The sequence below is a fragment of the Ascaphus truei genome, chromosome 7 (assembly GCF_040206685.1).
Source record: "Ascaphus truei isolate aAscTru1 chromosome 7, aAscTru1.hap1, whole genome shotgun sequence".
In the NCBI taxonomy this organism is placed as follows: domain Eukaryota; kingdom Metazoa; phylum Chordata; class Amphibia; order Anura; family Ascaphidae; genus Ascaphus; species Ascaphus truei.
Genome location: NC_134489.1, coordinates 50,020,844 through 50,042,665, shown reverse-complemented (window position 1 = coordinate 50,042,665; position 21,822 = coordinate 50,020,844). Strand labels below are relative to the sequence as shown.

General features: G+C 45.2%; 1 protein-coding gene across 2 annotated transcripts in view; it reads right to left on the bottom strand.

The window, feature by feature from the left end:
* Window positions 1–3,462: 3,462 nt before the first annotated feature.
* The window catches only part of TMEFF2 (transmembrane protein with EGF like and two follistatin like domains 2), a 525,146-nt gene continuing 506,786 nt past the window's right edge, over window positions 3,463–21,822 (bottom strand). The window contains exon 9 of one of the 2 annotated variants that reach the window (XM_075608340.1): window positions 3,463–3,802. In XM_075608340.1, the coding sequence (XP_075464455.1) occupies window positions 3,706–3,802 (97 nt within the window). In that variant the 3' untranslated portion in view covers window positions 3,463–3,705. The remainder of the gene's footprint in view (window positions 3,803–21,822) is intronic. The other variant, XM_075608339.1, reaches the window with a different exon arrangement.

Below are 21,822 nucleotides of genomic sequence, written 5' to 3'. Positions count from 1 at the left end.
CAAACAGTGTTCTGGGTGGACTGTACATTTGATAGTTTTTCAGTTTTTACTTCCATAACCACATTGTGTCTGATTTTATTTTGCCATCCATCCTCTTTTTTGTTGACCTCACTTGCACAATCAATAACTTTATCTTGAAAATATAGAGTTATATTTATTAAGCAATGCTATTACATAACACACCATCCAGCACAGCATTGTAATTATGTCCCTTTACAACCCATTTAAATGAATGGTCTATTAGGTGTCTTCCGACATGGATGGTTTCTTATGGAGTAACACTGCTTAGTAATTATGGCCATTTAGCCTATTTACTTTAATGGGGCCATACAGTGTATTCCAGCATGGACGGTTTTATGGAGTAGTACTTCTAAGTACAGTAAATATAATCCATACTGTCTATAGGACATCAATAAAAAAACAAGTGGTTTTCTGGAGACTTACGGTAAGCATCCTTTAGAAGTCACCTTTAAGATAACCATATGACTTCACACATATCCATCATGTGAATTAGTCTGTATCACAGCTTCCTATTTTGCAGAGGTATCACAAGAGTTAAGAAAACAAAAATATATGAAGTTGTTTAAAAAAGCTAACAGATATTTCATTTTCAGATATGATATTTTTTTGTATAGCTTGTAGAATTCAGCAGTAAAAAAAAAAACAATATGGAGACATCCCAACCAAAAGACAGGGGGATATTGTAGGAGCTGTGAGTACATTTCCATCTGGAAAGAGCCCTTTTCACTCGGATATGCAGGTTCCGGTATTCTGTAAGCTCTTCTCGCATGTCCGAACCATGTGAGAAAGGCTTATGAGAAGCGGTTTCATTCTGGCTAGGCAAATTCGACTGTAGTGACCAAAAAGGCTCAAACGCACGTTTTGACAACTTGCTAGAATTCTAGTACCTCCATTAACGCCAAAAGTATAAATCACTTCAAATAACTCAGAGTGAGCGAGCAAAAGAGAAAGAAGACATATTTTAGTAAAATCCCAAGCAATATATACTGTATATCACCTTCAACCTGTCTCCAAATAACCTATGGATAAACACCTGGGCTCAAAAAGGAGCAAATAATAGATACCGGGGAGATATGCTAATGTATATGCAAAGTTTATTTAAATAATTCATACCCCACACCTCCTAAAAGATTTCCATAAGACCTACAGTGTGCTGAAAAGCCTATCGCCCCTTGTGATGAAGGGGGTACTAGTGTCAGGACTATCAGGAAAAAAATACACACCCTTTGCTATTCAGGCCAGCAGCTCTAGCATTGCTACTGTAACACCACCTTTATATCATTCCGCTTCAAAACAAAGTACAATCCACGTGGATTGGCTGTTTAACCACTGGTATTCTCTATTTTAATAGACACGATGGAAACTATGTGATTTGCAATACAGAATATGGTTAGTTGTCAAATTTTTATCACGATAGGGAAGCCCCGCTGCAGCTAGAATATTGGATACGAAAAAGAGTGTAAGGGAGAGGTGCTATTGGGTAGGTTAGTCAGAGAACAAAAGGAGAAAAGAAACCCAACTGGTAGCACTCTAACTACCTATGCTTACTGATAATTGAGTAAATTAAAAATAATCTTTAATGATCACAATTCCTAAATTAATAGTGATGAAAATAAATAGACTGTGGACACATGCTGCTGATCCTATGTCGAGTGCTAGAAGCACTCTGGATCACTCAATGAAAACAGATATTTGAGCTTAATTGAATCAATTATCTGAAAGGGGTCTGGTATGCACATATCCCTTGCTGAAGGTCTGACTAGGTATAAGGAAGGAGATAGTGGTACTAGATGTACATACTAATGTCTGATAACTCAGTAGCCATGTACTGTAATTAATTGATTGAGGCAGGTTGACAGACAATTATGTGGTGGATAGCTTGGCTACAGATAGTGAGTAAGCTATTGTCATATCCAGGAAGAAGTAACTCAATTCCCATAGACAATTGCAATTTGTATGCATAAGAAACAGGTAGTCAAATAGAAACATCAGTACCTAACTCCTTATAACAGAAATGTAGCTCCTAATTAATTATAAGCTGTTGATGACATAGCAACCTATATATACTAAGGACTAATAGAGCTCTCATATCCATGAGTTTGTATGGTGATGAGCTACAACATAAAGGCGCAGTAATAGAGCTCTAATGGAGTGTGGCTCTAATAGCACAAATGTCCAGTAACCAGATAGTGACAACTGAGAGGTACTGTAATATGTGGTGTGGTGGTTCGTATACCGAATGCCAATATTAATGAATGAGCGCAAACCACTGTAGCTTAATACTGTCCTATATAGGTGCTGTTGTAGAGCTCTAGTGGAATATGGCTCTAACAACACAAGTGTGGCCAGTAGCTGGGTTAGAAGGCAGTAGAACCAAGAGTCACTGCGAGACTGCAACTGTCCATGGGAATCGAGTTATTTCTTCCTGTTTACGGCAATCTGACTGACTATCTGTAGCTAAGCTATCCACCACATAATTGTCTGTCAACCTGACTCGATCAATTAATTACATGGCTACTGAGTTATCAGACATTAGTATGTACATCTAGTACCACTCTCTCCTCCCTTACACCTAGTCAGTCCCCTTTCAGATAATTGATTTAATTAAGCTCAACTATCGTTTTAATTGAGTAATCCAGAGTGCTTCTAGCACTCGACATAGGATCGGCAGCGTGTCCACAGTCTATTTATTTTCATCACTATTATTTTAAAAATTGTGATCATTAAAGATTAATTTTAATTTTCTCAATTATCAATCAGCATAGGGAGTTAGAGTGCTACCAGTTTGGTTTATTTTCTTCATTTTGTTAGTTGCCATATTTTATTCAGTGAAATATGACAAACAAGGACAAACTCGCAGCTACTAAAATATCTCCCCAAACACTGCACAATACACATTCTTTTGAAGATCACCTTGACATGCACCTACAACATTGCTTTTCAAAACCAAGAGTCAGTTGACATGGTAAAATGTGCTACATTTTCAAACAATCATTTTAATATCTAGAAAACTTGCATTGCAATACTTACAATTACAGAATTACAGAATTTATATATTAAGTGCATAAGGTTTGTTCAGCGGGCAGAGGGGCTTGCGTAAAGTTTGTTGAGCAGGGTACGGAGGGTGGTGTAAGGTTTGTGGAGCCGGGAGGGCAGTTAGCGGTCCCTGAGTACCTGCAGGAAAGGCTCAAACGCAGCAGAGGGCCCGTCTGGACAAACATGGAAGTTGAGACTGACTTCCAGTTGGACTCTACTTCAAGTATCAATATAATCCAGATGGGCCCCCCAGAGGGCCCAGAACAATTATCCCGGCTCTCCGATCGTTGGGAGCCCCTAATTGTAAAACTAGCATGCGTCTACTTTTTAATACACCAAGTCTAAGACTACCAATACTTCTTTCTCATCACTGAGTATTTATTATATATAACAAATACATTGAAAAGAAAAAACTATACTGTGTGATATAAATAGTTTATTTACATTACAGAAAAAAACATCAAGACAATGTATACTATTTCAAATATATCCATACATATTCAAATATAGCTGTAGTACATGTTTTCATTGGTGTAGGATACCACTAATGCAAGGCAACATGTGTAGATCTCTTGTCCTTATCTTGACTAATATTATTCTAGTTCAAGGTCTCTTCTGATAGTTTTGCCATTGTGGAACATGCGTGCTTTAAATCAACCTTGTCGATGCTCTTGTTGTGTTGTCTGAACTATAGTGCCCCGTGTTTTGCTTTTGCCTGTGGATCCGGTTGCTTCTGGGACATTTTCTGTAAGAAAATCCACATACATCATTGTACATTTCTAGCAATCAATTTACTTTTTGAGATCTAATTTTTTTTTAAATTACAAAAATCAACGGATTACTAATGAAAAGTGTTTTGATGTAGAATGAGTGACGTTCCTGGTGACCATGTTGTTCTATCACAGTTGTCAGAAACTTTGGCGATCTGTAGAGGTCAAAATGAGCCTAATTTATTTATGATAAAGATTTGGGTAGTCAGTCTCCTTTATCATATATTTTAAAGAAAAAGCCACAATGTATGGGGATATTGCACTCGTAGAGCACACCTGCGCACTTCAGATGTTAATGTTATATTCAAAAAAACATTGCTCCGCTCACAGTTTTCTATAATGATTTTACCAACAACAATACATAGTAAATGAACAGCATTAAAATATGTAAATTATTAATGACCATTGCCAGGCTACTGTATATGTAATCAAGTAACTAAATAAAACATATCTGAAGTAAATAAGTTAGGTTAAATGTATATTCTTATACGCAAAAATATAAATAGCCAGTACATTTAAAGCCTTTAACGTAATACTCAAACATTGAATTGATTATGTGCTTTCGGTTAAATTCTATTGTATATCACTTAATAGGAATTTCCCATGACACTGTTTTCATTATTATTCATTGCATTTAAAAAACAATATAACAATGCTGAATAATAACATTTAATTTTCTCTGCATCACTATGTACACAGAAAAAAAGAACAGACAGGCAAACTCAATTTAAAATATTAATGGTTTTCTGTAGCTTTATATACATTAATCCATATACTACATTTTCTTTTTAATCCATTATGTGCAGTTCATCCAAGCAAACCTCATCAATGTTCACTGCTGAGTAGCTACAAACCTATGATGACAGGAACATTTTCTAAGTAATATACCTTTCTATTGTTTCTAGTTGGATGAACTTTATACTTCACTTGACAACCTTTCCCACTGCTTGAGAATGTTGTGTAATGGCTCTTTCATTTGCTTTGGGCATATCCTATCTTGCTACCTATCCCCAGTGGCACTTTTAGTGACACACAATTCTCTTCTGTCTTAGATTTTTCAAAAGCAGACAAAGCATCAGCTACAGAGGGAAGTCATTCGGACATACAGCTGTCTTGAGTAAAAACATTAGCTCAGGTTATTACTTCAAGCATTATAATCTACATAAGGATCAACAGACCATCTGTCAATTTGCTGCCCATCAGTTAGAAATGTGGGTGTATTACAGTTTTACATGAATGGTTTCATGTGATTTAATTGTTCTTCTCCTAGAGAGTTTGTGGATAGATAAAATACAAAGGCTCCACTTTCCTATGTAAACCTGTACCTGATGCACCTAAGCGTATAGATAAACTGATTCTCTATATTGCATTTGCATAGCACATATAACACAGGACATAAGTAAGGCTTGGTCCCTGCTGGCTAGTGCAGCGCCCACTGTGGCGGACGCTGCAGGTACAAGAGCCGCCCCACAATGGTGCCGGGTCAGCTGCGAGGGGGGGCCACTACACTGCGCCAACAGAAACTCCTGCTCTCAAGAAAATTGAGATCAGGACTCGCGACGGAGTGCTAGGCCACGCCCCCCGCCGATTTAGCCAATGAGGGCGAACCTGCTTGGTGACGTCACAGCTGTGCCCCCTCACTCCCCCCGTCACGCCTCACCCCATGTCTTTCCCCCTGCAGCTCTCTGCAGACCAGGGAATTTGGCTGTACGTGCCGCCTGCAGCGCAGGCAGTGGGGCCGTAGCCTTAGGAGAAACTGACAACCTCTCAACAACCCTTCTACTAAGTTTCTTGAGGTTTAACAGCCCTGGCAATCAGTGCCCATGTGCTAAAGGAAGTAATTTTTTCAGTAATGTCCTTTTAACATTGTTGCACTTGAATAAATATGTTTATTCTGTAAATAAATATAGTATCTGATGGTTGTAAGTACCATCGTTTTATCAAATGTCATACAATTTATTGATTATGTGTTTATAACAACAGTTATATAGTTCCCTTATCTAAGCTGCTGTAAATTAGTTAGTAAAACAAAGGTGTGGTTAGGTATAGATTATATGATAGAGTAATTGTTAAGATGTCATTGTAATGAATAGGGGTGGGAACACTTTTGGCCAGGCTATGGGTTAGGTACATTGAGAGCTTGCTTGGCTGGGGGGCAGGGATTGGGGTCAGGTCCCTGGATTTAGTGTTGTCGGTGGCATGCTGATAGGTCTTAAAGCAGGGACAGTGGAGGCAATTGGATCGGGCGGTGGGTGACTGGAGAGTTTTGGAGAGTATAGGAAAGTTTAGGAAGGGGTGAGGATAGAGGAGATCCTGAGCTTTGGTGGGGGGGGGGAGGGAAGGAGGGGATCGGATAAGAGGTTAACAGGGATTATGCAATGTGATGGAGAAGAGATGAGTTTTGCATTTGCTTCTGAAGATAGTTAGGGGGGGGGGGCAGATTGTTCCAGTGGAGGGGGGAGAGTAAGGCAAATGATGGAATCAATAGGAGGCAGAGGGGGCCGGGGGGAGTGAGGGTTGTGGCAGTCAGGGAGTAAAAAGAACAGAAAAGAGTGTAGCGAGAGATGAGTGCTGAAAGGAAAGGGGGGAGCAAGACCATAGAGATATTTGTAGACCAGGGTGAGGAAATTGAAGAGGGAACGTTGTTGGATGGGTAGCCAGTGGAGTTGGGAGATGAGAGTGGTGGCGAGGACAGAGCGGGGGAGATAAAGAAGTGTATCGGCTGCAGCATTTTGGATTTGTTGGAGGGGTATAGAGGCATAAAGGCGGAGACCGAGGACAAGGGAGCTACAGTAGTCGAGACCAGTAAAGATGAGGGAGGGGTGTGAAGATAAGGGAGTGGATGAGAAGTTTGCCCGACAAGAGCGAAATGAGTGGACACATTTTTCTTATGTTGTATAAGTGGTCGCAAAAAAACAGGATGTTTGCTGCACACCAAAAAAAAGTAATAGGTTCTGATACATTTACCGGTGCTCCTAGTCCCAGGGAAGACCTGCGAATCAACCAATGAATCCAATATGGACATGGGCACTGCAGATTTTCAATCATAAAGAATATACACGCAATGTTTCGGCCTGCTGGCCTTTCTCAAGTGAGGTTGCATTAACTAAGAAAAGACATGCATTCATTAAATAGTCCAAAAATCACAACACCCATGTGCAGCTGATTTCCTGTTAATTGTCTGTCCAAGTTCTTCATTGGTCGCTCATCCGGCTCCCACCTCCATGGTAGACATGTCCCATCTACGTGACGGCTACCGTGGCATCCAGTGTCATCATTAGCATCCAATCGGTCTATCTATTGCCAGGGGCATGTAAGCGACGTCCTCAGGAGCATCCGTCGTTGCCATGGTTTCCTCACACATCCCATCGGCTCCCGGGGGTGTGTGCGGTGCTTCCTCATGTGCCTCTGATGTCATCATATGGTGTCCATCCATACGGGTCACATCCCTCATCTGATTGCATCTGACGTCCTCCCACTATTTCATCCCAGATGGGTCCCATGTCGTGTGTTGTTCCTGCTTTGTTTAGCCATTGTTGCCAGGCAATGTGAATACTTCGGAGTGCTCAATCTCCAGCAATCCTCCCACTGGCTGCATTGAAGCAGCTGTTTCTTCCATATCATGAACTGACAATATAGCAGCAATAAATATAAGATAATGATGGATAAACAAAGCTGGGACAAAGCATGCTGTGGGACCTGGCTATGATAGTATAGCAGGATGATATCAGACACAAATCGGATGAGCGATGTGACCTGGATGGAATAACGCCATATAATTACGTCAGACGTACATTATCACCGCGCACACCCCGAGGCCGATTGGATGCGTGAGGGAACCATGGCAAACAGACGCTCCTGAGGACGTCGCTGACATGCCCCTGGCAGTGGATAGACTGATTGGATGCTGATGATGATGTCAAAAGCCATGGCAATCCCCACGTACATGCCTACCATGGAAGTGAGAGCCGGATGAGCGACCAATAAATAACTTGGACAGACAATTAACAGCCAAGCAGCTGCACATGGGTGTTGTGATTTTTGGACAATTTAATGTATGTTTGTCTTTTCTCAGTTAATGCCACTTCACTTGAGAAAGTCCAGCAGGCCAAAACATTTTGGGCCTCATTCAGAGAGGGTTGAAAAAATGATTGCCAGGGCATTTAAAATGCCGTTTTTTTGGGTGTTGCTATCACGGTATTCAGAAAGGCTCGATTACCAGTGATAGCAAAATTCCCAAAACGGGTGAGTTGCTGCCAGCGAGCGCATCGAGCCTCTGAAAAGGCCTGAACCGGCGATTCATTTCTGCTGCAGAGAGAGCGGCTCTGAGAGAGCCGCCTCTCCCAGCTGAAATGTCGGCCGGAATTTTTTTTTTAAATATACATTTCTTTCAAAGTGTAGATGTACAGGGGGTCTCTGGAGCTGAACTACGTTGGTTTCAGGTCTGGGGATCCCCTGCTTCCCGAGATACAGGCACCTTTATGGGGTGCCGGTATCTCCTATGCAAGGAAATGTCCCGGTCACGTGATGCTAACCAATCCAAACAATGAATTACTACAACATAAATGAATTTAAACAGTAAAATAGAAAGAAAGAAATTCTAACAATATCTGAACTAACCATAAAACGCATTAGCTAACATAATATAACATTAACTACAAACGAACACCAATCGCAAATGTTTTATTACATTAAGCATGAACAAACAAACAATCACATCCACATAATAAACTGAAATGAAAAAAAGCAACAGCGAGAAATGCCCCCAAATATTCGCATAATAATATATTAATCTGTACCCTAAAGAGGTACAGATTAATATATTATCAGTCATTGTGCCTCCCGCAAAAAATCAAAAACACATCTAAAGAATAAACCTGTAAAAAGAGACATTTACAAACATTCAATATATTACTTACCATTAGAAGCGGTGGCCCTCCGACTCCCGGGGTAACAGGAAGCTGGGGTAACAGGACGCTCACGTACCTTGAAGCCCTCCAACAGCATCCGATGCCATCCGCCATGAAGATCCGGATCAGATACCCAAATCTTCTTTTTTCTTTCTTTGATCACCTTCTTCTATCTTCATCTGTAACCAATTCTTGATCTTCTTTATCTTCTTTCTTCATCTGTCAATCCAAAATACCCCATGGTAAATCCCAACCGATGTTGTCTCGTCGGCTTCTTGGGCTCAAATGAGGCGTCACGGCCTTAAATAGGGCTTGTGATGTCACATTTAGCCTCAAAATGGTTAACAGCCACCTGATTGGCTGTTAAAACCATGTTCCGACTTTAATTTTTTTTTTACATGACGTCACTTAAAGGGAATGATGCCAGCCAATCAGAATGGCTGTGCTTCATTTGCCTTTAAGAAGACGTCACGAAGCCGGCGTCACATGGTATTTCAGCCAATCAGATCGTGGGAGCCACTTCCACACTCTGATTGGCTGAAATACCTTGTACACAGCGGCCATCTTGGATTTAGTGACGTCATGTTAAAGGGATTGACGTCAGCCAATCAGAATGGCTGTGCTTAATTTGCTTTTAAGATTACGTCACTAAATCCAAGATGGCCGCTGTGTCACAAGATATTTCAGCCAATCTAGTTTGGAATTGGTTCCCACGATCTGATTGGCTGAAATACCATGTGACACCGGCTTTATTAACCACTAAGGTAATGAAGGGGTTAACTCCCCCCGCAACCCCCCCGCAAGGCCTAAACAGCCACTAAGGGCCAAATTCCCCATTCACCCACCCTCGCTAGCCACAGTATTGTATTGTATGTCTTTACAGTAAGCCTGGCACGGGTGTTTAACCCCTTCATTAGCTTAGCTGTTAGCCGCTAAGGTAATGAAGTTGCTGTACATGCATTTTTCCTGCATTGGATGCATGCTGGGGGGGTCCTATTAATGGCTATCAGCTCCGGAGACCCCCGGCCTCAATCCGAGACAGGAAAAGGGCCTGATTTTTTCTAAGTCCCGACACATTGCAGCTCACCGAGGCCATCTCCCCACCAATTTACCTAAACTTTGAGGTGAATTGGATTTGGGGAGAAGTTCGCCTTTTAGGGCTGTGATAGGCCGCGACAGCCAACTCGTGGGTATCTGAATCGCGCGAGTTTATGATCCTTCAGAAAATGGTCGATAAGCGGCTGATCGCCGTTCAATTGGCGAATTTCTTTTGGTGATAACATTTTCAGTCGATACAGGCCGTTATCGAGCACTTATCGAGGCTTTCTGAATACGAGTAGCCATTTTGGTCGATAAGTGCTCGAGAAGGGCCTTATCGAGGCTTTCTGAATAAGGCCTTTTGTGTTTCTATGGCACAATAAATTCTTTATGATTGAAAATCCACAGTGCCCTTGTCCATCTTTTGCATTGTATAAGTGGTAGCAACAGGTGGAAGTGATGGAGGTGATGTTTTAGGTGAAAAGGAGGGAAGGGTTAAAGGTGACTCCAAGGTTACGAGCATTAGGGGAGGGGGAGATGGTGAAGGGGGGAGGAGATTGTGGGGATTGGGAAGGATGGAAACGAGAAGGAAGCAGGTAAGTAGAGAACTTCAGTCGTAGCTGGGTTAATTTATAGAAAGTGGGTGAACATCTAGGTGGAAATGGCAGAAAGGCAGGCAGAGATATGGGTGGAAAGTTTGAGTGCGAAAAGTGGGAAGGGAAATACTGTAGATGCGGATGTCGTCTGCAAAAAAATGGACGTTGAATCCATGGGAGGAGATGAGATCAAAGAGGGAGGCAATGTGGTGTGTTGATTGAACAGAAAAAAAATCCATAAAGCTTTCCTAATTTTTCATCAAAACATTTGATACAACTAGTTTTCTTCCTTTTTTTAGGATTATCCTCCCTAAATTACATATATCAGTCTAAGCTTATCTTCCCTATGCATTTTACACTTTGGATTTAAAAATGAAGACACGGAATTGCTTCTACCTTCTTAAACAGTTTTATAGCAACTTTGCTCTTACTCATAGAAGAAAACTAATAAAAGACATTTATAGGATAATATAATGAAGGTTAAACCCATAAAGTATGGGTAAACGCATGGCATTTAAAAGCTTTCACATTAAAAATATTTATGCCGCTCCTTGATTTCCACTAACCAGCAATATTAGTTGCAAAGGAATAGGGTTCTTTGACAAGGCAGCAGTGCCACCTACTTTTCATATGTAAAGTTGGTGACATTGTAGTATACAGTATGATCCCTGGTACTAACAGAAGAATAAAATATATCCTTTCAGAAAAGCTATAGGGGGCTATGCACTAAGCAGCGTGATTTGGCGGCCGATTGAAAAATGTTTGCTCGGCCGATAAAAAGTGAAGTCAAACGCGGGATTCACTAACCAGTTCAGGGCATTTTGTTCCAGCCGAGCAAAAATCTCGCCGATAGCGCAAGCTCCCCCCCCCCCGCTATCGCGCTTAAACTTTTAAAGCGCGATAGCTGATTGAAAAAAACCAGCCTATAAGAACTGCATGGAGACACTGCATCTCAATACACCGCTCTTACAGGCGATCGTGAAGCATAAATATACATTTTAATGATAGTATACATGTGCAGGGGGTCTCCTGAGGTGAACCGCATTGGTTTCAGCCTCGGGACCCCCTACTTAATGAGATACAGGCCCCGTTATGGAGTGCCAGTATCCCCTGTACTTTTTAAGGTCCCACGTCAAGTGACCGGGGGATTTAAATTCTGTAAGGGGATACCGGCAACCCAAAGCGGGGCCTGTATCTCATGAAGTAGGGGGTCCCCAAGACTGAAACCAGTGCGGTTCAGCTCAGGAGACCCCTTGCTCATGTACACTATGATCAAAACACACATATCAATAAAAAATAATTCATTACCGTAGCGGCTATCCACTTTAATATAATTTGTATTAATATTGTGCAGGAGTAGGGGGTCTCCTGAGCTGAACCACATTGATTTCAGCCTCGGGGACTCCCTGCTTCCTGAGTAGCAGGCCCAGATATGGGGTGCCGGTATCTCCATTATTTACATGTCGCAAGTCACGCGGCATGGACGCTTTAAAAATGGTGGCAACACTGGCATCCGATGCCCCATACTGGGGCCTGTAACTCGAGAAGCCAGAAATCAAAGTGGTTCAGGTCAGGAGAGCCCCTGCTCCCGCACACTATTAATAAAAATACATTAAAGCAGCTTCATTACCTTAACGGCTATCCGCTAAGGCAATGAAGGGATTAAGGCACAATAGCATGAGCATGTTTATTGGGGACAATTGCCCCCAATAAAAATTGCAATACACAACACACCCACCACCTGTGCCCCAACAACCCCTATACCCCCTAACATACATAAAATATCTTAATTTTATTTTTATGCACAGGAATTATAGTATAGGCCGGCAGTGGCCCTTAGGTGTTCCACGCGGGTGTCCGGGTGCCCCACAGGGGTCCCCGGGTGGTCCCAGCAGGTGTCCCCACTTGCCTGCGGTACCAATCCTGTGCCCCAAAAAAATAGATAAATAAATACTTTTAAATAAATATAACCCCCATCCCCACCCCCTAAGAAATACAATACAATAATGGTCAAAATTACTATTATCCAGATGTGCATTTGCCCATTTAAAATACAACATTAAGCAGCATAAATAAAGTAAATAAATCTTGCACAACCCTGCCAGGCTGCCACAATGAAGGCTGTCCTCATCCTCATAACCATCAATGTCCTCTGTTGCTACAAACAATACAGAACAATAAAAAAAAGACAATCTAATGTCCCCTAACCCCTTAATCACCTTAGCGGTTAGTAACCTCTATAGTAATTAAGGGTTTAACTCACCTTCTCCCGCAACCATCCCGGTAGGCCTAAACACGCACCCTTGGAGACAATACCCCCTTCATCCACCCCCGCTACCCACAATTTAAAAAATACCCCCACTACCCACCGTCTAGGCCCCCAATAATCCATTACAATATTTAATAAACAACAATAAACAACCCACCCACCCCCTGTGCCCCCACATAAAAACATTATTTATTTAATTTACACACAAGCTTAATACCACAGGCCGACGGAGGCCCACAGGTGGTCCCCATGGGTGTCCGCAGTTCCCACAGTGCACCCCGGGGGGTACCCACAGGTGTTTGGGGGCCCTTGGGTTTTTCACACTGGGGTCTGGGGGCCCTCGAGTGGTTCCCACGGGTGTCTGAGGGGCCCTTGGGTGGTCCCTGTGGGTCCCCCACAGCTGTGGGGCCCCCGGTTCTTCCCTGCGGGTGTCCCCCGTGGGTCCTCAGATGGTCACCGTGGGCATCTGGGGGTCCTTGTTTGGTCCTCGTGGGTCCCTGCAGGCCTGCGGTACCATTCCTGTATGTAAAAAAAATAAAACATGTATTACATTTCAATAAATACACCTCTCCCCCCACACACCAAAACACATACAGTACAGTAATGGGCAAAATTACTATTATCCAGATATGGATAATAGATTATTTGCCCATTATTAAACACAATATTAGCCAGGCAGCATAAAGTAAATAAAAAACATTCTACTTACCCCTGACAATGTGAAGGGCATCCTCGTCAGCAGGTCCATGTCCTCCGTAGCCAGATAGAAAACATAGCCAAATACATTCAAATGTCCCTTAACCCCTTAATTACCTTAGCGTTAATAACCGCTATAGTAATAAGGGGTTAACGCACCCTCTGCCACTACCCACCCTGGAGGCCTAACCACCCTCCCCAGGCAACTACCCCCACCCTTCACCGGTACAGTGGCTGCATCATGCTCATATAATATGGACAAAATTTACCAATATACCAAGAAATGGTGAAGGATTAAAAAAAAGGCCCAAATAAAAAACATTACATAGCCAAATCAAACACAGCACATATCAAAATAAAATACTGAACATAGCCAATGAAATAGATAACAAATGCCAATAAAACAAATGAATGGCACAGTGGGTACATGATGCTCGTATTATCTGTTCATCATTTAACAATATGCCAGTCAATGGTCAAACTAAAATAAACAATCACAAATAAGATCCAATGCCATCCAAACAATCAGAAATAAAAAAACAATCAAGAAGTAAACAGAACTAAATTACCACCAATCAATTAATCCAATCCAAAATAAAGACCACAATTCACAATTAAAACACCAAAACAAAACCATTATGAAATAAATGAAAGCTCAAAGTAAACAACATCTGACAAAATCTAACTACCAAATAGAAGACAGTATTATAAAGCAAGCACCCCCCTGAAATAAACTATTTAAAACACCACTAAAAATTACATCTTACTAAATAAAAATTAAAATTAAATTGCCCAAAGATTTCTAAACAAACAAGCAAAATAAATTTAAAATACATAAAAACAAGCATTTGCAAAAACAACCATTGATTGTCCCCTGTATGTATATCCATCCATAGAGACATACATAAATACAGTGGCAATGAATGGGCATCTCAAAAAAATTCAATCACAATAAAAATAAAAAAACCTGTAAAATAAAAATAACATATATTCCATTTTTTTACTTACCTTTAGATGTCTTCACCCTCCGAATCCCGGGGACACCGCATGCTCTCGAACCAATCCACGAACAGGAACAGGCCACAGGTAAAAAAAAAATCTTCTTTCTTTTTCTTCATCTGTAATTTGTAATCCAATTTCAGGGTCTTCGAGGGTCTTCAGGGGTCTTCGTCTTCTTCTTCATCTGTATCTTCTTACATCTTCCGTAGGCATGCCCTTGAGGTCTTCTTGGAGGAGGTCCTCCCTCCTCAGCTCCTTGCCGCAAAATGAGGCTGCATAGGCTTTTATAGGCCTATGACGTCACATTTTCGGCAAATGTTTCCCATGGCTCGGATTGGCCAGTGAAAACCATGTGCTTTTCCTTTTTATTTTTTTTGGTGATGTCATGTAAAGGAAATGAAGCCAGCCAATCAGAATGGCTGTGCTTCCTTTCCCTTTAACATGATGTCATCAAAAGCAACATGGCTGCCATCACATGGTACTTGAGCCAATCAGATTGTGGGAACTATAGCCCCAATCTGATTGGCTGTAGTAGACCATTTGACAGAGTTTCTTGGAGAAAGGATGTGACGTCATCCAAAGGGAGTCACATGGTCTACTACAGCCAATCAGATTGTATTTTAAATGGGCAAATGCACTATTATCCATATCTGGATTATAGTAATTTTGGAAGGAATGTGTGTAACAGCTGCTATCACCAAAGCGACAGCAAAGAAACAGTACTCATAATTCGATCAAAGCAAATAGTGTATTAAACAAAACACATCAGCACATAGACAACCAATGTTTCGGTCCTCTAAGGACCTTCCTCGGGGTGGAAGGTGGACCTTAGAGGACCGAAACTTTGGTTGTCTATGTGTTGATGTGTTTTGTTTAATACACTATTTGCTTTGATTTAATTTTGAGTGTTGTTTCTTTGCTGTCGCTTTGGTGATAGCAGCTGTTACCTATCCATACAGTACTCTATGAAGCATGCACCTTATCTACAGGCAAACCCCGCATTAATGTACGCAATGGGACCGGAGCATGTATGTAAAGCGAAAATGTACTTAAAGTGAAGCACTACCTTTTATCCACTTATCGATGCATGTACTGCACTGCAATCATCATATACGTGCATAACTGCTGTAAATAACGCATGTATAACAGGCTCTATAGTCTCCCCGCTTGCGCACAGCTTCGGTACAGGTAGGGAGCCGGTATTGCTGTTCAGGATGTGCTGACAGGCGCATGCGTGAGCTGCCGTTTGCCTATTGAGCGAGATGTACTTACTCGCGAGTGTACTTAAAGTGAGTGTCCTTAAACCGGGGTATGCCTGTATTGAGTTATTTGCTTGGAGTGCCATCTGTTTTGATTTTATATATATACACCCTGAGGAAGATCCCCCTGTGGGATCGAAACGTTGGAGTTATGTGCTGTATTTAATACATTAATTTTCATTCACCTGAGTGCTGTCTCCTTTTTGCTGCTATGCGGTAATGTATACTTTTATATATATATTATATATATATATATATATATATATATATATATATATATATATATATATATATATATATATATATATATATATATATATATATATATATATATATATGTATATATATATATATATGTATATACAGTGTTCGACAATTGTATACATTTACTCGCCCGGGGCGGGTGGATTTAACCCCCGGGCGAGTAACTATTGGCCCAAGCAGCACACGTGTTTTTTTTTTAAATTCCCCCGTTCGCGCTGAAATTTCCCTGCTCGCGCTGAAAAAAAAAAAAAAAAAAAACTCCCCTACCTGACTCCTGAATGGCGCGCGCTCCAGGCTTTGTGGGCACGTGGCCAGGCTCTATATGAGCCCGCCCCCAACGAGCGGCCATTCTGCCTGGAGCTCTGTTGGAGGGTAAGTACTCTCCATGCTGCGGCCCCTCTGCTCCTTCCCTGCGATCCCCCTGGTCCCCACATGGCTCCCTACTCCCACCGCGGAAGCTCTCCTGTCCCATTCCCCCTCCTCCTGTCCCCTGCTCCTGTCCCCTCCTCCTGTCCCCTGCTCCTGTCCCCTCCTCCTGTCCCCTGCTCCTGTCCCCTGTCCCCTCCTCCTGCTCCCTTCCCCTCTTCCTGCTCCTGTCCCCTTCCCCTCGATCCACCGATCGATGTCAGGGCGGGAGGTCCCCGCTGCTGCAGCCCGGTTGGCTTGCGGGGGGGGGGCTCGGCACTCACCACGTGCCTCCCATGCGTCCCCTACCTTCATGATGGCGCAGCCGCCGCATGAGGTGGGGGGATGTCGGCCTGCCCCCCCCCCCGCCACGAGCATCATGCCGCCGCGGGCTGGGGGGGAAGAAGCAGCCTGCAGCTTGGCCAGGCACTGTGACATGCCGGCGAGGGGAGCAGGGCAGTGGCGGCCACGGCGGGGCTGACTGTCACCTGGGGCGCCCAGTGGGGGATACCTCGCCACGTGCCTCCCACCCACCCTGCTGATTGGGGGGGGGGGGATGTCGGCCTGCCCCCCACACGAGCGGGAGATGGGCGCGGGTGGGTGGGGGATTTGCGTGGTGCTGGTCGCGGCCTTTCCTCCCCTGTGTGTGTGTGAGAATGTGTGTGTGTGTGTGTGTGGGAGAATGTGTATGTGTGTGAATGAATGTATGTGTGTATGGGAGTATGTGTATGTGTGTGACACCAGAGGTCCCCCAGTCAGTAACCTTCCCCCCAGTCAGTCAGTCACCCCCCCCTGTCAGTCACCCCCCAGTCAGTGTCAGTCACCCCCCCACCCCCAGTCAGTATCAGTCACCCCCCCACCCCCAGTCAGTGTCAGTCACCCCCCCACCCCCAGTCAGTGTCAGTCACTCACCCACCCAGTCACCCCTGCCCCACCCAGCCACTCACCCAGCAAACCACTCAACCAGCCAGTCACTCACCCAGCCTCTCTCTCTGTGTATCACCCACCCTTTGTGTGTGTCACCCACCGTTTCTCTCCTCTGTCTCCCCCACACTCTCTCTCCCCCCCACACACTCTCTCCCCCCCACACTGTCTCTCTCCCCCCCACACTCTCTCTCTCCCCCCCACACGCTCTCTCTCCCCCCACATGCTCTCTCTCCCCCCCACACTCTCTCTCTCCCACACACTCTCTCTCTCTCTCCCCCACACTCTCTCTCTCTCTCCCCCACACTCTCTCTCTCCCACACACTCTCTCTCTCCCCCACACTCTCTCTCTCTCTCCCCCACACTCTCTCTCTCTCTCCCCACTCTCTCTCTCTCTCTCCCCCCCACTCTCTCTCTCTCCCCCCCCACACTCTCTCTTTCCCCAACACTCTCTCTCCCTCTCTCCCCCACACTCTCTCTCCCTCTCTCCCCCACACACTCTCTCTCTCCCCCACACACTCTCTCTCCCCCACACTCGCTCTCTCCCCCCCACTCTCTCTCTCTCCCCCCCACACTCTCTCTCCCCCCCCCCCCCACACTCTCTCTCTCTCCCCCACACTCTCTCTCCCTCTCTCCCCCACACTCTCTCTCTCTCTCCCCCCTCTCTCCCCCACACTCTCTCTCCCTCTCTCCCCCACACTCTCTCTCCCTCTCTCCCCCACACTCTCTCTCCCCCCCACACTCTCTCTCCCCCCCACACTCTCTCTCCCCCACACACTCTCTCTCTCCCCCACACTCTCTCTCCCTCTCCCCCACACTCTCTCTCCCTCTCCCCCACACTCTCTCTCTCCCCCACACTCTCTCTCCCCCCCACTCTCTCTCTCTCCCCCACACTCTCTCTCTCTCTCTCCCCACACTCTCTCTCTCTCTCCCCCACACTCTCTCTCTCTCTCTCTCCCCCACACTCTCTCTCCCTCTCTCCCCCACACTCTCTCTCCCTCTCTCCCCCACACTCACTCTCCCTCTCTCCCCCACACTCTCTCTCCTCTCTCCCCCACACTCTCTCTCCCTCTCTCCCCCACACTCTCTCTCCCTCTCTCCCCCACACTCTCTCTCCCTCTATCCCCCACACTCTCTCTCCCTCTATCCCCCACCCTCTCTCCCCCACACTCTCTCTCCCTCTCTCCCCAACACTCTCTCTCCCTCTTCCCCACACTCTCTCTCTCTCTCTCTCCCCCCACTCTCTCTCTCTGTCACTCACACACTCTCTCTCTCTGTCACTCACACTCTGGATCTCTTATTTATCCTATATATCTTAACTGCCCTATACTACACCGAAATCTTAACTACCCTATACTGCTTTCTTCAGATCTGGCTCAAGCTTCACACGGAAGACATCGGAACCCCCCCCTAACCCAGAAGACAGGTAATGAACACCTCCCCAATGTATAACATTGCGGGAATGAGCGTACCTGGACATTGAGGGACTGCGGATCAGGTAAGATCCCAGGTGGGATTGCTGCTTTAGATATTGTGAAGCGGGGACGTCCAGACACTGGATCAGGAAACTAGTCATTCACACCTGGCTTTTATTTCTAGATCCGACATTTACACACACACATGTAACAAGGACTAATTGTAGTATAATGTAATACAATAAATACATTTATGTCAAAAACGAATGTTGTTCTGACTAGGAATTTATTAAATGTATTTTATTTATATATTTTATTTTAAAGCGGGGTCGGGGGCGGGACTAGGGGCGGGACTAGGGGCGGGGTTGGGGGCGGGGTTGGGGGCGGGACTAGGTGGCGAGTAGATTTTTTGGTTGGGCGAGTAGCTTTTTGGGTGATTTGTCGAACACTGTGTATATATATAAAAAAACAAAAATTGTAGCGCCACAGTATTAATAGTGAAAAACTAAAATAGTGACTAAAGTTTTAATAAAATGGTGAACTTGAGTGTAAAAATACAAAGTGTGATTACTTATAAACAACATATAAATTATTAATAGAAAGGTATCACACAAAACTTCACAACATATACATAAATTATGTGAAAAGTGCAAAAAACATAAAGGAAAAGAGTCCAACCCAGTCCTTTTTTAAATCAGTCCATAAAACATGTGGATAATTGATGCTGGTGTGAGGGGTCTTCGACTGCTTTCAATAAGGATGAACCACATCCAAGATTACCTAAAAAAGAAAAAGAGAGAGCGCACGCCCCATAGCATAATACTGTTGATTTAATAATAAAAAGGAAGGGGGGGGGGAAGAATAACACTCACAAGAGTATAAATCAATTAAAACATTGTGTGAATAATTCATCACCATCCGGTTCTGTACTGCAAACGTCCACAGTTTTTGGCTCCCTCAGGGTTGTATGGAGATGATATTGTTCACAGGAGAACCGGGGTGTAATTCGCCGAGAGAATTCAGTCATGGGTGTCAGAAAAAACGCCTCCTTCACTTCAATGGCTGCCGGATCAATCGTGCGCTCCAAAGCTGCCTCGTGCGCATGCGCAGTGTCGCGATGACGTAATTGCGCAAACTGGATTCCCTGACGCGACTTTTTCAAAGGGCTGGTGAGGGAGCCAAGAACTATGGACGTTTGCAGTACAGAACCGGATGGTGGTGAATTATTCACACAATGTTTTCATTGATTTATACTCTTGTGAGTGTTATTCTCCCCCCCCCCTCTCCCCTCCCTTCCTTTTTATTATTAAATCAACAGTATTATGCTATGGGGCGTGCGCTCCTTCTTTTTCTTTTATATACATATATATATATATACAGTGTTCGACAATCCTTTACATTTACACGCCCGGGGCGGTGGATTTAACCCCGGGCGAGTAACTATTGGCCCAAGCAGAACACGTGTTTTGTTTTTTTAATTTTTCCCTGCTCGCACTGAAATGTCCCTGCTCGCGCTGGCTGAAAAAAAAAAACTCCCCTACCTTGACTGCTGATTGGCGCACGCTCCCAGGCTTTGTGGGCGTGCGGCAAGGCTCTATATGAGCCAGCCCCCAACGAGCAGCCATTCTTTTCCCATGGAGGATGGAGGATACAGTAAGTATTATCTGTGCCTTCCCCACCTCCCTCCCTCCCCGGCGCTCCTGCTGCCCACAGTTATGGTGATGGGAGCGGGGATGCCCCCTCATGTCCCCGATTCCCCCCCCGCTTCCCCCCGGTCCCGTGTCAGAGAGCGCGGCGGGTGATGGGAGCATGGATGCCCCCTCATGTCCCCGCTTCCCCCCCCGCTTCCCCCTGGTCCCGTGTCAGAGAGCGCGCAGGTGATGGGAGCGGGGTATGCCCCCTCATGTCCCCAATTCCCCCCCCCGCTTCCCCCGGTCCCGCATCAGAGAGCGCGCCGGTGATGGGGAGCGGGGATGCCCCCTCATGTCCCCGCTTCCCCCCCCCCGCTTCCCCCCGGTCCCGTGTCAGAGAGCGCGGCGGGTGATGGGAGCGTGGATGCCCCCTCATGTCCCCGCTTCCCCCCCCCCCGCTTCCCCCTGGTCCCGTGTCAGAGAGCGCGCCAGGTGATGGGAGCGGGGTATGCCCCCTCATGTCCCCAATTCCCCCCCCCGCTTCCCCCCGGTCCCGCATCAGAGAGCGCGCCGGGGTGATGGGAGCGGGGATGCCCCCTCATGTCCCCGCGGATCAGGAGATGGACGGGGGAGGGTGGAGCGTGGTGGTGCTGGTCGCGGCCTTTCCAAAAGGTGTGTAGAGAGTGAGTGTGTGTGGGCATGGGAGAATGTGTGTGTGTATATGGGAGTGTGTGTGTGTGTGTGTGTGTGTGTGTGTGTGTGTGTGTGTGTGTGTGTGTGTGTGTGTGTGTGTGTGTGTGTGTGTGTGTGTGTGTGTGTGTGTGTGTATATGGGTGTGTGTGTGTATATATTGGGTGGGGGGTGTATATATGTGTGTGTGGGTGTGTGTATATATATATATGTGGGAGTGTGTGTATATATGTGGGAGTGTGTGTATATATGTGGGAGTGTGTATATGTGGGAGTGTGTGTGTGTATATGTGGGAGTGTGTGTGTATATGTGGGAGTGTGTGTGTGTGTATATGTGGGAGTGTGTGTATATGTGAGTGTGTGTGTGTGTGTATATGGGTGTGTGTGGGTGTATATATATGGGAGAATGTGTATGTGTGTATGGGAGTATGTGTGACACCAGAGGTACCCCCCCCCCAATCAGTCACCCACCCCCTGCCCCGGTCAGTCACCCACCCCTGCCCTGGTCAGTCACCCACCCCTACCCCGGTCAGTCAGTCACCCCTGCCCCGGTCAGTCAGTCACCCCTGCCCCGGTCAGTCAGTCACCCCTGCCCCGGTCAGTCAGTCACCCCTGCCCCGGTCAGTCATTCACCCCTGCCCGGTCAGTCAGTCACCCCTGCCCCGGTCAGTCAGTCACTCCTGCCCCAGTCAGTCAGTCACCCCTGCCCGGTCAGTCAGTCACCCCTGCCCCTCTCTCTCTGGTCTCCCCCGTCTCCCCTCTCTCTGGTCTCCCCTCTCTCTGGTCTCCCCTCTCTCTGGTCTCCCCGTCTCCCCTCTCTCTGGTCTCCCATCTCTGGTCTCTCTCTCCCTTCTCTCTTTCTCTCCCTCTCTCTTTCTCTCCCCTCTCTCTTTTCTCTCT